This window comes from Scyliorhinus torazame, chromosome 14 (assembly GCF_047496885.1).
Source record: "Scyliorhinus torazame isolate Kashiwa2021f chromosome 14, sScyTor2.1, whole genome shotgun sequence".
NCBI lineage: Eukaryota > Metazoa > Chordata > Chondrichthyes > Carcharhiniformes > Scyliorhinidae > Scyliorhinus > Scyliorhinus torazame.
The window spans coordinates 108,292,124-108,311,218 of NC_092720.1; the positions used below are offsets into that span (position 1 = coordinate 108,292,124).

The window sequence follows — 19,095 nt, forward strand, 5'->3', positions numbered from 1 at the left end:
GAGGGAATTAGCATTTTGTAAACATCAAATCAGCCCACACACTAATAAAAATGTTGAAAATAAACAGATGAAGGTTAGAAATCGAGATTCACCTACACCAGTGAGGAAAGTTGTAGACGCAGCAACAAAACCGTGGGTGAGATAGGATTTTTTCATGTGAATATTTCCACATTGCATTTTATTGACCTGGCAATTAAAATAATTGTCTTCTGTAATATAGGTGTTTCAAATTAATTACCAGTTTTCACGCGTTGATGCAATCCCCAAGGAAGGGTCAGAAAACAGACGATGATGACAATACTGCATGCTTTACTTTGTTTACTATTGCCCTCGTTCAGAAATGGTGTCAGAATGAACCCAACAGCTACAGGCCAGTCAGTTTAAAATTAGTGACAGGAAAGATATTGAAAAGCATAATCTGTGTCAAAATTAACAGTTGTTACTCATGTGGATTGATTAAGTAAAGCCAGCAAAGATTTGCTATGTAAATCATATTTAACTAACTCGATTGAGTTTTTTGATGAGGAAACAGCAAGGGTTGAAGAGGACTATGAGACTAATGTGGTTAATATGGACTTTCAGAAATTATTTGAGCCTTACCGACAATAGTTGAAGACCATAGAATAAAAAGGACTGTGGCAACATGAATAACACATTGGCCACATTACAGGAAGCAGAGTTGTGGGGAATAGTTTTTGTTTGGACTGGAGAAAGGCATACAATTGGATCCCCCAGGGTTCAATGCCAGGATTACTGTTTTTAAACATATATATATATACATTAATGACCTAGATTTGAGTGTACAGAGCAAGATTTGCAAACACCATATAGCTTGGAAGTACAGTAAACTCTGAGGAGCATTGTGATAGGACACAGACAGGCTGGCAGAATGGGCGACGGTGCAATAATTGAAAGTTAACAGAAAAATGGAAACTGGTACATTTTGAGAGGAAGAACGAGGTGAGGCGACTTAACAAAATGGTTCAATTCTAAATTCAGTACAGACACAAGAGCTGGAGGTATATGTGCATAAATCTTTGCCATAACTGTGCAGGTGAGAAAATGGTTAAAAGGGTAAATGGATTCCTGGGCTTTATCAGTAGAGGCTTGGAGTGCAAAAGCAAGGAAGTTATGATGAACCTTTATAAAACACTAACTCAGCCTCAACTGGAATATTGTGTCCAATTCTGGGAACTGACCATTCAGATAGATGAGAATTTAAAGAGGGTGCAGAAAAGATTGAAGTGAATGTCCCGGGATGATGGACTTCAGCCACGTAGAAAGACTGGAGAAGCTGGGATTGTTCTCCTTGGGGGAAGAGAAGGGTGAGAGGAGGTTTGATAGAGGTGTTCAAAATCATGAGCGGTCTCGACAGAGTAGATAGGAGGAAACTGTTCCCATTGGCAGAAGGGTCCAAAACCAACAGACGCATCTTTAAAGTGATTGGCAAAAGAACCAAACCTGATATAAGAAAAAGTTTTTTTTAATGTAGCATGTGATTAAGATCTGGAAGACACTGCCAGAGAGTGTCCCGGGCAGGTTCAATTATGACTTTCAAAAAGAAGTCGGATAAGGGAATGAATTTGACATGGAGAAAGGGTGGCTAGTGGGACAAGCTAAACTGTTCTTGTAGGGAGCTGGCTGGCATGTCTTACTGAGACAGCTGACTTCTTTCTGTGCGTAGCCAAGCCGTTATTCTCTGATTCATTATATCTGGTTGTTTTCACCCATCAGTATAGTGATTTCCACATAAAATGTGTACATTCACCGTGAGAATTAACTAAAGGCAGCAAAGAGGAACTCAAGTACAACTTAAAAATCGGTCAGCCTCACCAAGTGTCATTCACACATTTAGGCTGTGAGGTATCTGTCCACATTCAACATTAAACAGAGCTCCACGTGTCCCTTTCCAAATGCGACATTCTATTCGGAATCACTTGCCGGCCAGCGTGTCTGTGAGTGGACGGAGTTGACCCCACGCCACTCAGCCACTGCGGTTTGTTCTTGCTGGTGGCCGCGGGTTCAGGACGTTGCACAGAGATTGAGAGGAGCCGCTTGGGAGAAAGACGCTGCGAGTCGGGGAGGAGTGAGTGAGTGGGCGAGTCTCATTGAGGGAGACTGAGAGACTCGGGGCTGGACACATGGTCCAGAGACAGTGAGGGAGAGAGAGGAAGACGGAGGAATAGGTCATCACCAACTCCCTGACTAGATTCCGCGCCCTTTGCTTTCAGAGTGGAGGCAGGGAAAAAAAGAGCTGGAGGAAAATTTTGACCCAGAATTTCGCACAAGATAAACGAGTTCCCGAAGTTAGTAAGAGCGGGAACAACATTAGAACAGTTCGGAAACCTCCCGTGTACATTCAGATTGAAGTGAAAATCATTCACCGATTTCCCGGTAAAGATTTTAAAAATTATTTTTACTGTTTGGAATATGAAACGTTTTTGACCTGGAATAATAATTATTTCGCAGTCTTTCAACACAGTAAGAAGTCTTACAACACCAGGCTAAAGTCCAACGGGTTTGTTTCAAACACTAGCTTTCGGAGCACTGCTCCTTCCTCGGGTGGATTCTTTCATGACAGTCGACCCAGGTTACTAGTGTTCTGTAAGATATTTTGCTCTCGATATATTTCACTAAGTTACTGAGAGCTCTTTAATATTATTACCCTCATTGGAAAAGTTAGACGAGTGTGAAGTGTGGGTGGTGAAGTGGGACTCGCTTCAAATCTGGGTGAACAGTTAAAGAATTGAACTGGAGCAAAAACAAATACAGCGGATGCTGGAAATCTGAAATACAAACCGTGACTTTAACTCTTTCTCTCTCCACAGATGCTGCCCGACCTGCTGAGGATTTCCAGCATTCTCTGTTATTCCTTAAGGAATTGATTTGTTCTGAAGCGTCGGTCAGCAGATTATTGTCGCGTTGCCTGTAGTGACTCTGGGATTTATCCAGACTCGGCCAGAGTTTGCACCGTGATTACAGCCCAGTCTTTATTTGCTGCAAACTCAGGGTTATTATGAGAAGGGAATTTTAGACAGTGTCTATCTCCAGGTAAGTGATCACTGGGGATCAGTGGAAAAGTACTTAGGGGATTGCCGGCTAAAGGGTAAATGGGATATTTATATGTATCAATCTAAAATTGATTACATGCAGCGCTCTTGGGGGAATATTAAAGGCGGTATCTAAATTCAAGTTGGTGTTTGATATGAACTGCAACTTGAGATGCTCTTTAGTTTGAGTTACACCCAGAAAACTTCATGGAAAACTCAATACATGAAAATACCTCTGGCTGCAAACCTAATCTTCACGTTCAGTAAACTCCCTGCTAGAATTCTCTCCGGTTATTTCTAAAAGTGGATCGGCCGAATGATGCGACCGTTTTAAATTGAAATTAAACAAACTCTTCCTGCGGGGATTTTTTTTAATGGACTATATTTTTGTAAATTACATTTGATGATAAAGCAGAATCTAAATGCAATATCACATCATTAAAATAGAGCGTTACAAAAATAATTAATTAAATTTATTCAATGTCCTGGCTTTTTTTTAATCCTATTATCTGAAGTGAACCTTGCAAATTTTGATTTTCTACTCTTTAATTAAATTTACTCCAATGGGTGAATTTTGGCTGCAGCAAAATGCTTTCAATCAACTTTCAAAATTTGAACCACCTCAGGTTTAGATGACAGTCTCTGCCCGGGTGGAAGTATTTCAAGAGTGCTGTGTTATCCTTTCAGTTACACGTGGCGTTTTCAAACACCTCAACTTGGTTACCGTCAACAAGGACACATATTGTTCTCTCCCTGCACTTTGTACTTGTCAAAGTCGATTATTTCATCGAAAATATAACCACAAAATTCAAGAGTGCAAGTAATTTTTTTAAGAGGTGGAACGACCACCGGGCTTTCTCTCTCTCATACATAACAGTCGATATTTGGAATAGATTTTCATTCATCGTTAATGGGGTTAACACTTTTAATAAAGAGTTAGATTAATACTATTGAATGGGAATTCTGGGCAAAAAGACATGGATAATTAATTATGCCCATTAGCTCAATGGATCAATAGATCACATTGGATTCAGCCTTGAGAGGATCATGAGAATGTCCCGTGGAATCCAACTGTTGCTGGTTAGATTACCCAGACTGTAATGTTACATTTATCTGATAGGATTATCCAATTTTCCTGTGGCTGAAGATTGAAATATATAATTTATTCTGGTTAAGTGATAGCTGGTTTTTAAAAATACATTATTTGGTCAGATTAATGTCTGATAACATCAAACAGATCATCACAGTCATTTTGCATCCTATATTTTGCATCACTTCGCTCAATTTTTGTGTAAAGTTAAGTCAGAAGTGGAACTGAACATTTCTGACATTTCCATCCAAAAAGCAAAGCCAGAATAAAACGAGTTCAATATTCTTTTTTGTAAATAAATGTAGAGTACCCAATTAATTGTTTCCAATTAAGGGGCAATTTAGCATGACCAATCCACCTACCCTGTACATCTTTGGGTTGTGGGGGCGAAATCCACGCAAACACAGGGAGAATGTACAAACTCCACACGGACAGTGACCCAGAGCCGGGATCGAACCTGGGACCGAGGCGCCACGAGGCAGCAGTGCTAACCACTGCGCCACCGTGCTGCCTACGAGTTTAATATTCTAATTATGTACTTCAGTTACAACCATTTGAAAGTAATCATACTTTCTCGAAAGCTGAACAGTTTTTAAAAATGGCCTGTTTCATTGAAAATTTGAAATGATCATTTTATGGCTTTGAATAGTGTGTGAGGAGATTAATAGGGTAAGTGGGTAAAAATTGGAACCTCTTCCAAAGATAACGCATTTGTTGCTGTTGCACAAAGCCATTTGCCTTCACATGGCCAGCTTCTTCTGCAAGTTCTCTGTGGTCTCAACCACAGCTTTTCAAGACAGAGAATATACCTTGTAATGGGTCAGTAGGAGGTGTGATATTGACAGTATGAAACAGATGAAGTGAAGTTATTCTCTCCTGCGGTTTAATGCTTTGCTGTTGCAAATACATTCCCCGTGCCCAGATGCTCAACAGACTTGAGACTAGCAAATTGTGGTGATAGCTTGCATTCCGGTGAGGAAAATAACAAGCAATCATACCGCTCCTGAAACATCACATTGTGATCCTTCATGGGTCAGACACTATACTACATATGAAGAATCTTCAAACACTTTCTCACACCGTGGACAAGATTTTGTCACATTATAGTCAATTATTTTTCAATTTTAAACCTCTTTCTTCATCATGCCTTCATTTCCCATTAATGTTATCAAAACTATTCTGATCACTGGATCACTAAATTTTCTCCTCATTAATGTTAATTTTAAAAGCATAATTTTACATACTCTATCTTCGCTGTATTCTTACTCATTCTTCCCCAGGACCTCTGAACGTTTATTTACAATTATCTCTTTCTTATTGAATAGGTGTAGTTTTAAAATCCATACTTTGCAGTAAATGATGATGGAACTCAGTTAACTCATACTCCTTTCAGCCTTGGTGCTCTCGTACAATGATCTGTACTCAATATTGATGTTTTTCAATTTAAAAACAAAATACTTCAGCCTGCTCCAACTGAACGGAGTTAGATTCGCATGATAAAACAGTGCTGGTACTCAACAAATTAATTTTTTCCTTTGATAGATGAAGTTATTTTATGATCAATCATGGCAAACAAGAAGAAAAAACAAATGGCACACAATGTAGATATGAAGAATTTGGATGTGAAAATACTGACACTGCTTTCAGGTAAAGGGAATCCTTAATCATTTTGAAGAAAGATAAATATTAATCAATTGAATGCAGAAATGTGTTTTCCATTCCAGTATTCCATTTGCTTACATTGTGTAAGACAGAGATCCCAGCTGTACCCAATACTGTCATTAATGCTGCCGTGGGAGAACAGGTGCTGTTCCCTGTACATCACCCATGTGGAGCTATGTATGAAGTAACGCTTCTATCAAAATCACCAATTCATTCTAAACTTGCTTCCTGGAATTTCAACACATCTGACAACCAGCCACTGTATGAAAACAGACTGAAAAGGAGCAGGAATGGTTCTGTGATGCTGCACAATGTACAGATTAATGATACTAGATTATATGAAATACAAATCGATTGCTACAGCACAACAATGACAGCTACAAGAGAACAATCATTTGATTTGCGAGTGTTTGGTAAGTTACTTTAATATTATAACTTTAAAATAAAACTTAGTCTTTAAAACTCAATGTGAGTCTGAGACAATTATTAGAAGGCATAAGGTGTGTTCGCTCGACGATGAGGCTGCAAACCTCCACTCAGGGTTCCGGCCGAGATCAAGAATACAGTAGAGAGGGAGGAATGCGGAATGCTCACTCTGTGGTGCCCTTCTTATTATCTCAGATCTGTTATTGACACAGAGAGTTTATCACAGAGAAAACAGAATAGCTGGGTTAACATTGTGAATATTCTCCTGAGGCATGGCGTATTGTGTATTTCCAATATTTGCGTTATCCCATTTAAACTGTAGGAATTGATAGAATTAACTGCATGCTTAGTTTGGACAGAGTTATATTGATAATACATTAACGTCAGGGCCTGTGTTGTCTGGTGATTGACCAAGCATTTCCAACAATCCAGTTATATACATTTCAGAGTTTGCTGTATAACCGATTCTTAATTTCTCACTAAATGTGAAATGGTGAAATTCAAGGAATACTATCAAGGCTTATTATTCACCTCCTAACTGTTGTCTCTATTTCAGAGCCAGTTTCCAAGCTTCTGGTTACAATAACTTGTTCAAATATAAATGTCACTCTGAGCTGCACAGTCTCCAATGGAACAAATGTCACGTTTCACTGGGAAAAACAATCTTTGTCTGGAGCCATCAATAGAATCCATAATGGGGCAGAACTGGTCATTGACATTGTTAATGAACAGGAACAATTCATTTACAAGTGCGTAGCAGAGAATCCAGTCAGCAATGCAACCAGCGCTCCATGGACCATGAAGGAATGTAATAAAGAGCCTTCTAAAGGTGAGAAATTGTAAAAACTGCTATACCACAGTACTTGACTATTCCAATGTACATCTGTCCAGCCTCTTATCTTCCACCCTTCACAAACTTAAACTCATCCAAATCTCTTCTACAAGTTCTATTCACCCATTACCCCTGCGCTCGGTGACCTACAGACACTCTACTCTGTATGGCAGCATCTTAATTTTAAATTCTCTTGCTTTCACGTTTCTCCATAGCCTCACCTCTTCCTGTTTTTGTACCTTCTCCAGCTCTCCAACCCACTGAGATCTCTGCATTCCTCCAGTTCTGTCCTTTTTTACATTTCCAATTTTAGTTGCTCCTCCATTGACAGTCATTCTTTCAGCTGCATAGGCCCTAAGTTCTGGCATTCCTTCTGTAAACCTTTCTGAGTCTCAATCTTTTCTTCACCTTTAAAGTGCTCATTAAAATCTATCTCATTGACCAAATGTTTGTTCATCTGTCCTCATGTCTGCATTTGTAACTTAGTGTCAGATTTGCTTGATAATACTCCCATGAGCTGCTTAGCGATGTTGTACTAAGTTAAATTTGCAACGTAAATGCACATTGTGATTGTAGTAATGAGAGACAGGGCACTCGTACAGAAGTACATTGTTTTATACAATCCTGCAAAAAATAAAATGGACCTATTCGGTCCAGTTAGAGTCAAACTTGGTGACAATAGATGTAATTAGTTGTGGGAAAGAGTTATGATGATTTGACCCTGGTGATTTATGTATAGCCTGCTGAAAGTGCAGGGTATTCTGAACGCATAATTATCATGAATTAAATTCACAGCTGTAATGAATTGTAACTCACGTAGCATTAATTTCCATCATGCATCTCTTGATTCTTGAACTTCAAAGGTCTGAAGAATATCTTTATAATGGAAGTAATAGCACATTGATGCAGTTATTTGGTCGTACCAACTTTTGACTTATGATCCCTGACAAGGAACTTTAGAGTACATTACGTTCCCAGCATGGTAGCACAGTGGGTAGCACTGTTGCTTCACAGCTCCAGGGTCCCAGGTTCAATTCCTGACTTGGGTCACTGTCTGTGTGCAGTCTGCATGTTCTCCCCGTGTCTGCGTGGGTTTCCTCCGGGTGCTCCGGTTTCCTCCCACAAGTCCTGAAAGATGTGCTGTTAGGTAATTTGGACATTCTGAATTCTCCCTCTGTGTACCTGAACAGGCGCCGGAATGTGGCGACTAGGGGCTTTTCACAGTAACTCCATTGCAGTGTTAATATAAGCCTAATTGTGACAATAACTATCATTAGATTATTATTAGATAAAGACATTTATGTCAGTTTTTGTTCAGTTACCACAATCGAGGAAACTAACTATTAAAATATTTAGATTTCAAACTTTCAAACCTCAGTCCAAAGATGTGCAAGTCAGGTGGCTTGGCCATGATCAGTGTGCGGGATCATGGGGATAGAGCGGGGTAGGGATCTGAGGTAGACCGCTCTTTTCGAGTGTCGGTATAGACTCGATTGGCCAAATGGCCTCCTTCTGCACTTTAGGGATTCGATGGATTCATTTTTTGAGAGTGCAGTACTATTGGAGGCACTGTCTTCAATAAGATGATAAAACTTCTCAGGTAGACATAAACAATTCCATGCCATTCTATGAAGGACAGTGAGTTCCCCCGGTGTTCTGAGAAACATCGAGAAACCGATTATCTGGTCATCTCTCTTCTTGCTGTTTGTGGCATTGCTATGTGCAAATTGCTGCATTTTATTCTGGGGCTTTCCTGAGATTATGATGGGTAATATATAAATGCACGTTATTTCTCTTTGGTTACTTTTATTTAGTTTTTAAAAAAATTTAAAGCGCCCAATTTTCTTTTCCAATTAAGAGGCAATTTAGCGGCACCAATCCACCTACTTTGGGTTGTGGGGGTGAGACCCATGCAGACACGGGGAGAATGTGCAAACTCCACAAGGACAGTGACCTGGGCTGGGATTGAACCCGGGTCTTCGGCGCCGTGAGGCAGCAGTGTTAACCACTGTGCCTTTTCTAAAGCTGGCTTCCTAGATAGCGTTTGTTCACTTGTTAATTCATTGATATTTTCAAGTCACCATTGATGCGAAATCTTTGTCCAAACTACCTGAATATGATTAATGATTTCCCTCCAAGCCTCTCACCGTTCTGACTAGGAACTAGAGGGCAGCACGATGGCACAGTGGTTAGCATTGCTGCCTCACAGAGCCAGGGACCTGGGTTCAATTCTAGACTCGGGTGACTGTGTGGAGTTTGTACGTTCTCCCCGTGTCTGCATGTGTTTCCTCCGGGTGTTCCAGTTTCCTCCCACAGTCCAAAGATATGCAGGTTAGATGGATTGGCCATGCTAAATTGCTCTTCGTGTCCAAAAGGTTAGGTGGGGTTACGGTGTACAGGGATAGGGTAGGGGTGTGGGCCTTGGTAGGGTGCTCGATCAGATGGGCTGAATGGTCTCTTTCTGCACTGCAGGGATTCTATGAACCATATCGACATTCCTTCATTGCCATTTGGTCAAAATCCTGGAACTCTCTAATTGCACTTTGCATGGACCTCACAACAAGGGTCTCAGCGGTTCAAGAAGATGGCTCACCACCACCTTCTCAAGAGCATTAAAGGATGGGCAACTCATGCTGCCCTGCTAGAGACATGCAGAACCCATTAAGGATTTTTTTTTTAATTGCCAGTCCCCGAAAAGCATCAATCTCCCCTTGATAATACTGCTGGTTATGTCTTTGATGACTATTAAAGAAAGGTTCTACAGGTTTAAAAAATGTTTGGCGGCAGAACATTTAAGCATATCACATCGAATATGAAAGGATTATAAAGTGAAACAGACTTCCGCTGGTGGCATGTAGGTGGAGGTCGCATGAATGGTGGCTCCTGCCAGAATGGTCTTTTTTAAGCGCTTTGCACCCAGTTTTGGGGAAAATGCTTTTGCGAGAAGTTGTGGGAAAGTCTGAGGTATTTATAGAATGTCAAAAGCCGGAAAAAAAAATCCAGGGAAAAAGGGAGTGAGCGAAATTCCGTCGGCAAGTGTGGTGAGGAGCGCAGCAGGGGTAAAGATGGCAGGAGAGAGCCCATCGGGTGGGGCCGGGCCCATCACAGTGTCTGAAGTGATGGCTGGGGAATTTGAGTGGATGTTCTCAAAACATTTTAAAAGGCATCGGACAGAGATGATGATCTCGCTCAAGGTGTGGGTGGGTGAGACCCTTTCACCAATGAGAGAGGAGTTAGTGAAGACTTTGATGGTGGTGAGGGAGCATGGGGAGAAGACAAAGGAGATGGAGGAGGCATTGTCATGGCTTTATGGTGACCTCGACTGGTGAGGAGCTGCTGAAGGTGGTAGTGATCAACAGAGGGCTGAGAGCCAAAGTAGAAAACCTGGAGAACAGGTCACAAAGTCAAAATCTGAGGATCATGGTGTGCCTGAGGGGGTGCAGGGCCCGAGGCCTATGGAGTACTTTGGCGACATACTGGCAAAGTTGATGGGAATGAATGGCCCCACATAATAATCTTTATTATTGTCACAAGTAAGCTTACATTAACATTGCAATGAAGTTACTGTGAAAATTCCCTGGTCGCCACACTCTGGCACCTGTTCGGGTACACGGAGGGTGAATTCAGACTGTCCAATTCATCAACGAGCGCTTCTTTCAGGGCTTGTGGGAGGAAACTGGAGCGCCCGGTGGAAACCCACACAGACACGTGGAGAATTGCAGACTCGCACAGACAGTCACCCAAGCGGGAATCGAACCTGGGACCCTGTGCTGTGAAACAACAGTGCGAACCAGTGTGCTACAGTGCCACACAGGCAGGCAGCTGTCATCAAATGTGTAGTGGCTGCTAAATGTGGTGCTTTCTCCGGCAGAGGGAAGGGAGCTGGAGGTGGTGGTGGCATTAGATACGGAGAAGGCGTATGACAGAGTGGACTGGAGTTATTTGTTTGCAGAGCTGGAGAAATCTGAGATTGGGCCTAAGTTTGTGGCATGAGTGAAATTGTTAGATAAGGATCCGACTGCATGTGTGCGGATGAACAATATGAATTCGGGGTACTTTCCAGTATTTTGGGGAAAGAGGCAGATATGCCCCATGTCCCCCCTTCTGCTCCCGCTGGCGATTGAGCCCTTGGCCATTATGCTGAGGGGCTCGGACTTATGAACTTATGGAAGGGGGGGAGCATAGGGTGTCTCTGTGCGCGGACAATCTGCTGCTGTACATCTCGGACCCAATCTCATCGGTGAGGGACAAAATGAGCTTACCAAAATGGGTATTTTCAGGGTACAAGTTAAATTTAGGGCAATATTTTGTGGTATCGTCTCCAGGTACAGGGTTGGGAGTGGAATTTCACAAGCCTGGTTGGGAGGGTGAAGGAGTGCTTTGTGCAATGGGATAATCTCCCCTTGTCATGGGCAGACCAGGTGCAGGCAGTAAAAATTAACATTCTGCCAAGCGTCCTGTTTCTTTTTTAAATTCATTTATGTGATGTGGGCGTCACTGGTTAGGCCAACATTTATTGCTCATCTCTAGTTAACCTTCAGAAGGTAGGGGTGAGTTGCCTTCTTGAACCGCTACAGACCTTGAGGAGTAGGTACATCTACTGTGCCGTTAGGGAGGGGGTTTCAGGATGTTGCCCTAGTGACAGTGAAGGAACGGTGATATATTTCAAGTCAGGGTGATGAGTGACTTCGAGGGGGACCTCCAGGTGGTGGGGTCCCCAGGTATCTGCTGCTCTTTTCTGTCAGATGGTAGTGGTGGTGGTTTGGAAGGTGCTATTGAAGGAATCTTGGTGAGTTATTGCAGTTCCAGTGGCTGCTGGTCTTTTTGCCAAAGTCATTCTTTTCGAGGGGTGGACAGGCTGGTCTCATCTTTTGTGGGGCAGGGAAGGTAGCCAGGATTATGAAGGCGAGAGGCCAAAGAGGGCAGCAGTTGGGCAGTTTGGCCCTTCTGAACATGTTACATTATCACTGGGCGGTAAATGTGGAGAAGGTGCGGGGCCAGAGTAGAGAGACGGAGGCTTTTGTGGGTTCGGATACAGGAAGGTTCTTGTAAAGGGTCGGGGTTGCGGGCGCTGGCACTGAAGTCGCTAACGTTTGCCCCGGGGAAGTCCTGTGGTGGTAGTCATGCTGAAGATTTGAGGGAAATTCTGACTGCACTTCAAGATGAGGGCAGGTTCGAGGATGATGCCTTTAAGAGGGAATCATGGGTCTGAGCCAGGGAGTATGAATGCACGGTTCCAGGATGCGAGGAGAAAGGGGTAAAAGAGATGAAGGATCTGTTTTTAGAAAGGCAGTTCACAAACCTGGAAGAGTTGGGGGTGAAGTATGGGCTTCAGGCACATGCAGGTACGGAATTACACAGAAAGGTTTCACCGATCTTCCCGGTGGCACTGCCCTCCTCGCTGTTGGTGGGGGTGCTGGATAGTGGGGCTGTTTTGGCGACCTACGGTTGGATTAGGAAGGAGTACATGGAAACACCAAGTGGGAGGAAGAGTTGGAGATGGTGTTGGCGGAAGGACTATAGTGCAAAGTGTTGCGAAGGGTTAAAACCTCAACCTCGTGCGCAAAGCTGGAGTTGATTCAATTAAAAGTGGTGCACAGGGCGCACTTAACGAAGGCAAGGATGAGCCGGCTGTTTGAGGGGGTGGGGGACAGCTGCGAGCGGTGTGGGAGGAGGGACGCAGTCAATCCTGCCCATATGTTCAAGTCCTGTACAAAGTTGGAGAAAATTTGTGGGTCGTTTTTCAGCAATATGTCTGAGATCCTGCATGTGGATTTGGAGCTGGTTCCCCTGGAGGCCAAAATTGGGATGGCAGAGCTGCTGGAGCTGCAAATGGGTGTGGGGGCAGATGTTTTGGCTTTCACCTCATTGATTTTTCACAGGTGGGTCCTTTTGGGGTTAAGGTCAGCTTCTTTTCCCCCCCCTTCCCCTCCACCCCCGTGCCTCGGTGTGGCTGGGGATCTAATGGGGTTCTTGTACTTGGAGAAGGTGAAATTTCCACCAGAGATGGGGTTTGTTTATCTTACACTTTGTGGCAGCTTGGTAGCACAGTGGTTAGCACTGTTGCTTTACAGCTCCAGGGTCCCAGGTTCAATTCTGGCTTGGGTCACTGTCTGTGCGGAGTCTGCATGTTCTCCCCGTGTCTGCGTGGGTTTCCTCCGGGTGCTCCGGTTTCCTCCCGCAAGTCCTGAAAGACGTGCTGTCAGGTGAATAGGACATTCTGAATTCTCCCTCTGTGTGCCCAAACAGGCGCCGGAATGTGGCGACTAGGGGCTTTTCACAGTAACTTCATTGCAATGTTAATGTAAGCCTACTTGTGACAATTAAGATTATTATTATCTGGATGCCGTCAAGGGATGGATGGGGGGGGGGGGGAGTTCCGGGTGGGGGCGATGGCATTGAGGTTGGGTTTGCGTGTTGTAAAAATGTAAAAATGTTGAAAATGTAAATAAAAATTTATTTAAAAATAAATAAAGGGAAAACATTCTGCAAATCCTGGCTGCTGAAACTATCTGCAGAAGTTCTTATTACTGTAAAAACACATCTCTTTCAGACTGCTGGTAATAAATGACAATGGAAAATGTGCATTCAAAACCACACTGAGCTATGCCATTGATTTGCACTGTCCACCACAAGTAGCTGTAAATGTTTTTCATAATTGAACACTGCTTTTACCTTGAACATTACCAAGAGTGAACACTATTGAGGGATTCCACTGTGCTTTCATAAAGTCCTGCTTCGAGGATGTGGACTCGCATGTCAAAGTCCTGACCATATCAATTATAAAAAGAAGAAATGTTATTATATTCTGTGGGTTATTTTCTCCAAGTCCAAGAATGTAATCTCTTCAATTAAGTCTAATGATTCATAGAAACTACCCCCAACAGTTAACTCCTAAGTGAGCTTAGTGGAATTATATTTAGATCACTTTCACCACACAAATCTACGTGGCAACCTTACCGAAAAAACATAACCAAATAAAGTAGCACCACCTTAGATATTAAATATCACCATCATGTTACAAATCTCCAACCACCCAAAACAATGAACTGGGAGATTATCTATTATTTTTTTCAAACAAAATGTTGACCTCAAGTTGTAGGATAGATCACTTTCTTTTCTTGGACTTCATGAAAACTTGGAGCGCCTGCTTATGTATGCAACAAAGGAAGTAAATTATCTATGTAACACCAAGACTTAACCAACTTCTAATATTTTCATTGTATTTTCTCTATATCTATTGACATGATGGTATATAACTGATGATTGCTTTCTGCAAAGTCCTTCTCAGGTTGCTTAAATTGTGATTTCAGTGTTTTAATGCATGATAAATTTCAACCCCTCTCTGATTTATTTTAGTTTGTATCCTGCTCGGGATAAGTGTTGCATCATTATGGCTTCTTTTTTTGGTTTTAATTGCACTCATCTGCTATAAAATGAAACGAACTGCGAGTGATAAAGGATGCAGTAAGTACATTTGTTATTATTAGATAAAACTATAAGGATTCCACAGAGTCCAAAGATATTTATTATTATTTCCATATATTGGAAGATTTATGGACAGTAAAATCACTCAGGAAAATATTCAGAAAATGTACTGTTAGTCAAAATACTTAAGTTATTTCAGGATCAAATATTGGTCTTGAACTATATTCTAAATCATGCAGAAATTGGATTTTAAAAATACAGCATCTGAATTATTTGCTTGTATTTTAAAAAATGATTATCAAACAAAAGGCATGATTTTCATAAACATTTTAATCTTGTGGTTTAGAACACAATGTCAATGACTGGGTCGTTCCAAACTTAAGGCCCCTCAAATGCCTATTCTCTGAAATATGTATGAAACGATGACTGAAATGTTCCTACCCTACAGTCCTGGACCATCCACTCTGCACATTCACCAAAATCTGCTGAAACCATTTCAATCTAGGAACATAGGGTTTGGTTTTATGGACTCGTGCTGGCGTGTTTGAAGGCAGGGGGCTTGTAAAATGCAACTTCTGGCCTTCCAACTACCTACCCGCCTGTCCGTGACACGTATCGCATTTTAGCGGAGGTGGGGGAGAGCGGTGGTTGGTGGAGGAATTGGGTGGTTCTCTTGCACTTGTTTCTATGGAGCTCCGTAACTAGCCCATTAATGGTCACTTCAATGTCTCATTCCACCCCACCACAATTTTACCTGCAGCAAATGTTAGCCATGCTAAATGGATAAGCCTGCAGGTTTTGTTGGGTAAGTCAGTGAAGTGTCTGGCAAGAAAGTGAGAGGCCTTCTATAGTGGGTGCCCTGTGTCTATTGGAGGTATTCCACCACCAAAGATCATGACTCCCCCAACCACCCTTGAACCCTCCCCCACTGGCCTCTCAAACCCAGACCCCAGCCTCTCAGCCCCCTCGCTGAGGCCTGCCAGCATCTGCAGCCGCCTCTCCTTCAAGGACTGGCTGTAGACCCATCAGTGGTCACTGCTTCAATCTGTAGCAACTCTCTGAGGTGCCAGCACAATTCTGACCCTTAGCCAGTTAGTGCCCCGCCAAGTGTAATATGATTACAGAGCAGCCAGTTTTATCATGGGTGGTCTCCCAACCAACATTTTAGTAGGGAAGGGTGGCGAAGAACAAGGTGCCCTGCATATTCTAGCCTATAGGATCATGAGTAAGCCATTCAACCTCTCACCCCTGCACTGCCATTCAGTTATATCATGGAAAACCCAATCCTAGTTATTCCCTTAGCTCTTTATCCCTTGATTCTCCAATGTAAGTTTAAAAAACCCTCAGTCTGGAAAGCTGCAGTGTTCCTCCCACAGCAAACAAGCTTTAGTGGGGAGATTTCAGATTTCCACTAGCTTTTGAGTGAATAAATGTTTTATGATTTGCCTGCTAAACGGCCGAGTTCCAATTTGAAGATTGCACCCCCTAGTTTTTGATACCCCACAAGAGGAAATAGTTTCTCTGTATCTACCTTATCCTTTTAATATTTGAACCAATCAATCAGATCATACCTCACTTTTTCTGCTCAAAGGAATACAAGCAAAGTGTCCATAGAATTACAGAGATTGCACTGAATATAAAAGAAAGAAACAGGCCATTCTGCCCATCTGGTCCATGCTGGTTTATGCTCCAAATGAACATCCTTCCATCCTTCTTCATCTAACCCTGTCAGGGTAACCTTTTATTTCTTTTTTCTTAGTTGTTTATCTAGCTTCTCCTTTACTATTCTCGTCAAATATTTCTTGTTCTACATTCTAAACACTCTCTCATTAAGAAGTGACTGTAATTCTGTCATTCTTTTCCCCGCAAACCATGTAAAGGGGAATATTTTAGAGAAACTGCGGACTGTTGTGCATTAAATGGCCAGAGCTGCACTTTGTTAGGCTGGTGAATCTTGCATGTCTGACTACTTTCCAAATAATAGAGATGTGGATCTCATGCACTTTTCCAGATGCAGCACTACAAATGAGGAATGAAGAAACAAGTTACCTTCGAGATGGAACTATTGAAGCCACATACATTACGAGAATTGATTAAGCTAAACACTGTACAAAGTGTTACTTGTATTATTCGTCTAGTGAAAATAGAGATTACCGGTAAAAATGGAAGAGCTTGAATCGCACTGGACTGGATAATGAGAATCATTGGTATGAGGTTTTTCATTCAGCTTTGCGATGTCAGAGAATACATTGGCATTATAATAAATTTACTGCTGTCACCACACTCTGAAAAAACTTGAGTTTATATAATAACCTGACCTGGCATGCCTATACGTACATGCCATCAGGTGACAGATACCGAATGCTTATCAGGGCCCTTGCAATTTATTCTATTGTCTGCTCTGAGAACACTGGTACCTGTTGCACCACATTGTTTCTCCAGCAGTGTTCAGCTCATTCATTTTGATGACTGAATTGCATTTGTAAGATGAGGCTCTTGTTGAACTGTGCAGCATTGTATGTCTGTGTATTAAACATGGAAATGCTATTCAGCGCTCTTGGGGTACTGAGCTGTACAAAGACAGACACCCAGACTGTCAATCTTGTTTTGAATTGACGTCCAGTGACGGGGACAGGCTGAGTAGATGAACAGAAGGTGTCTCTCCTCCTAGGAGATCAAAGTTCGGCACTTTTAACGGAAAATCCCCCACCAGAACTGAGAAAAACATCCCCTCATCACCCTCTTCAACTTACAAATGAAGATACAAAATATTAACCGAAATGCCAAATAACAGCTGCACCAGAGGCCGCGAGGAAATGAGAGGCGACAGGGACCTGGAGAAACCGGCGATCGAGACGGCGGACCCACGAGGCGAGGAAGCCCTGGCCGCACCTGAAGGAGAGGGGCCAACAAGCCGCGCAGGGAACTCTCCCTCATCGGAGGGCGCCTAGAGGAAGTTCCTCACCAGAAATCTAAAGGAGGACATAAGGCTTGGAATCCAGGCAGTGGTCAAGGTGGAGGTCACGGAAGCACTGGCCGCCATGCAGGTGGCCCTCGACAAAGTGGAGAGACGACTAGAGGTACGGGAGCAAAATCAAGGAGCTGGAAAAGATCTCCAAGGACTAGAGCAACCGGGTCATCAGCCTAGAAGCAGAGAAAGTAAGGTTGGTGGCAGCCCAGGGAAACCTTAAGCGGAAGGTGGAAGACCTAGAGAACCGGTCGAGGCATCAGAACCTCAGAATAGTGGGACTGCCGGAGGGAACCGAAGGCAGGAACCCCACGGATTATGTGGGACACCTGTTGGGAAGGGACAGCTTCCCCAGCCCGCCAAAGATAGACAGGTCTCCGGCCGAAACCCAGGGCTGGGGAGCAGCTGAGGACAAACATTGCGAAGATGCACCGGTCCCAAGACCGGGAAAGAATCCTGCGATAGGCCAGGCTGACGAGAATATGCAACTGGGAGGGACACCAGATACAAATCTATCAGGACATTGGGACAGACCTGTCCAAGTGCCAGGCCAAATTCAACGGAGCAAAGGAGGCCCTGTTCAAAAGTGGGGTGAAGTTTGGGATGCTCTACCAAGCCATGCTATGGGTAACTTTCCAGGGCAAGGAGCACTATTTTCCGGCCCTGCAGAAGCAGACAGATTTGTCTGCTGGGAAAGCAGCAGCAGAAACAATTTGTGCGGGACTGTACCGCCTTGATCTGAAACCAAAAGCTAAGGCACAGAAAGGTGGGGGCGAGGACAGCACGGCGCAGGAAAGAGAGAGAAAGAAAGAGAGGAAAGGGAAGAAAAACAGCGGGCGGAGAAAAGGTTCAGACCGACCCCGGGAGGGGGCCACCACACTAGCGGGAAAGCTAGCGCCAGGCGGTGTGAGCAAATAGGGGGCTGCGACGCATCTGCTGTGGGGGAGAGAGTGCACCTGGCTATGGAGGGGACGGACGGACGGGGCACCACAAGAGGGAGGACAAGCAGAGGGGTAGAGGAGGGAGAGAGAGGGGGAGGGACAGTGGCAGTGAGGGGGGATGGGGGAAGGGGACCCAGGGGGACAGTACATTATGGTCAGCAGGGTCCTGGAATGGCCACCAGTGGACCTTGTTAACGCTAACAACTGGGATGACACACAGTTTATAAAGAAGATCATGGTGGAAATCCCTGACATAGACACGCACTGACTCTTCATGGGAGGGGACTTTAACTGTAAAGGAGTTTTCCTTCTCCCAAGTACATGAGGTATAAAAATGCATAGACTTCTTTGTGGTGGGGAAAACGGTGCTTCCAGGGACAGTAAGAGTGGAATACTCTGCGATTGTGATCTCTGACCACGCTCTACAATACGTGGACGTGAGGTTGGAGTCGGGCCATGCCCAATGCCTTCATGGAGATTGGACATAGCCCTATTTGCCAACAAGGTTTTCTGTGTGGGCGGGATGGTGGCACAGTGGTTAGCATTGCTGCCTCACCACGCCAGGGACCCAGTTGCAATTCCAGCCTCGGGTGATTGTGTGGAGTTTGTACATTCTCCCCATGTGTGCGTAGGTTTTCTCCGGGTGCTCCGGTTTCCTCCCACAGTCCAAAGATGTGCAGGTTAGGTGGATTGGCCAA

General features: G+C 43.5%; 1 protein-coding gene across 1 annotated transcript; it reads left to right on the forward strand.

The window, feature by feature from the left end:
• The first annotated feature begins 2,062 nt into the window (after positions 1-2,062).
• LOC140389949 (hepatic and glial cell adhesion molecule-like) lies at positions 2,063-18,453 on the forward strand. Its single transcript, XM_072474632.1, has 7 exons — positions 2,063-2,394; positions 2,829-3,051; positions 5,683-5,787; positions 5,865-6,215; positions 6,785-7,057; positions 14,420-14,527; positions 16,500-18,453. The coding sequence occupies exons 3-7, from the start codon at positions 5,706-5,708 to the stop codon at positions 16,583-16,585; spliced, it is 900 nt and encodes a 299-aa protein (XP_072330733.1). The 5' UTR covers positions 2,063-2,394; positions 2,829-3,051; positions 5,683-5,705; the 3' UTR covers positions 16,586-18,453.
• The last annotated feature ends 642 nt before the right edge of the window (positions 18,454-19,095 follow it).

Excerpts from the sequence above, each read along its gene's own strand:
- LOC140389949 (XM_072474632.1), top strand. The coding sequence starts at position 5,706 with ATGGCAAACAAGAAGAAAAAACAAATGGCACACAATGTAGATATGAAG. Across the intron at positions 6,216-6,784 it reads ATTTGATTTGCGAGTGTTTG|AGCCAGTTTCCAAGCTTCTG; the intron begins GTAAGTTACTTT and ends TCTCTATTTCAG. Across the intron at positions 7,058-14,419 it reads TAATAAAGAGCCTTCTAAAG|TTTGTATCCTGCTCGGGATA; the intron begins GTGAGAAATTGT and ends GATTTATTTTAG.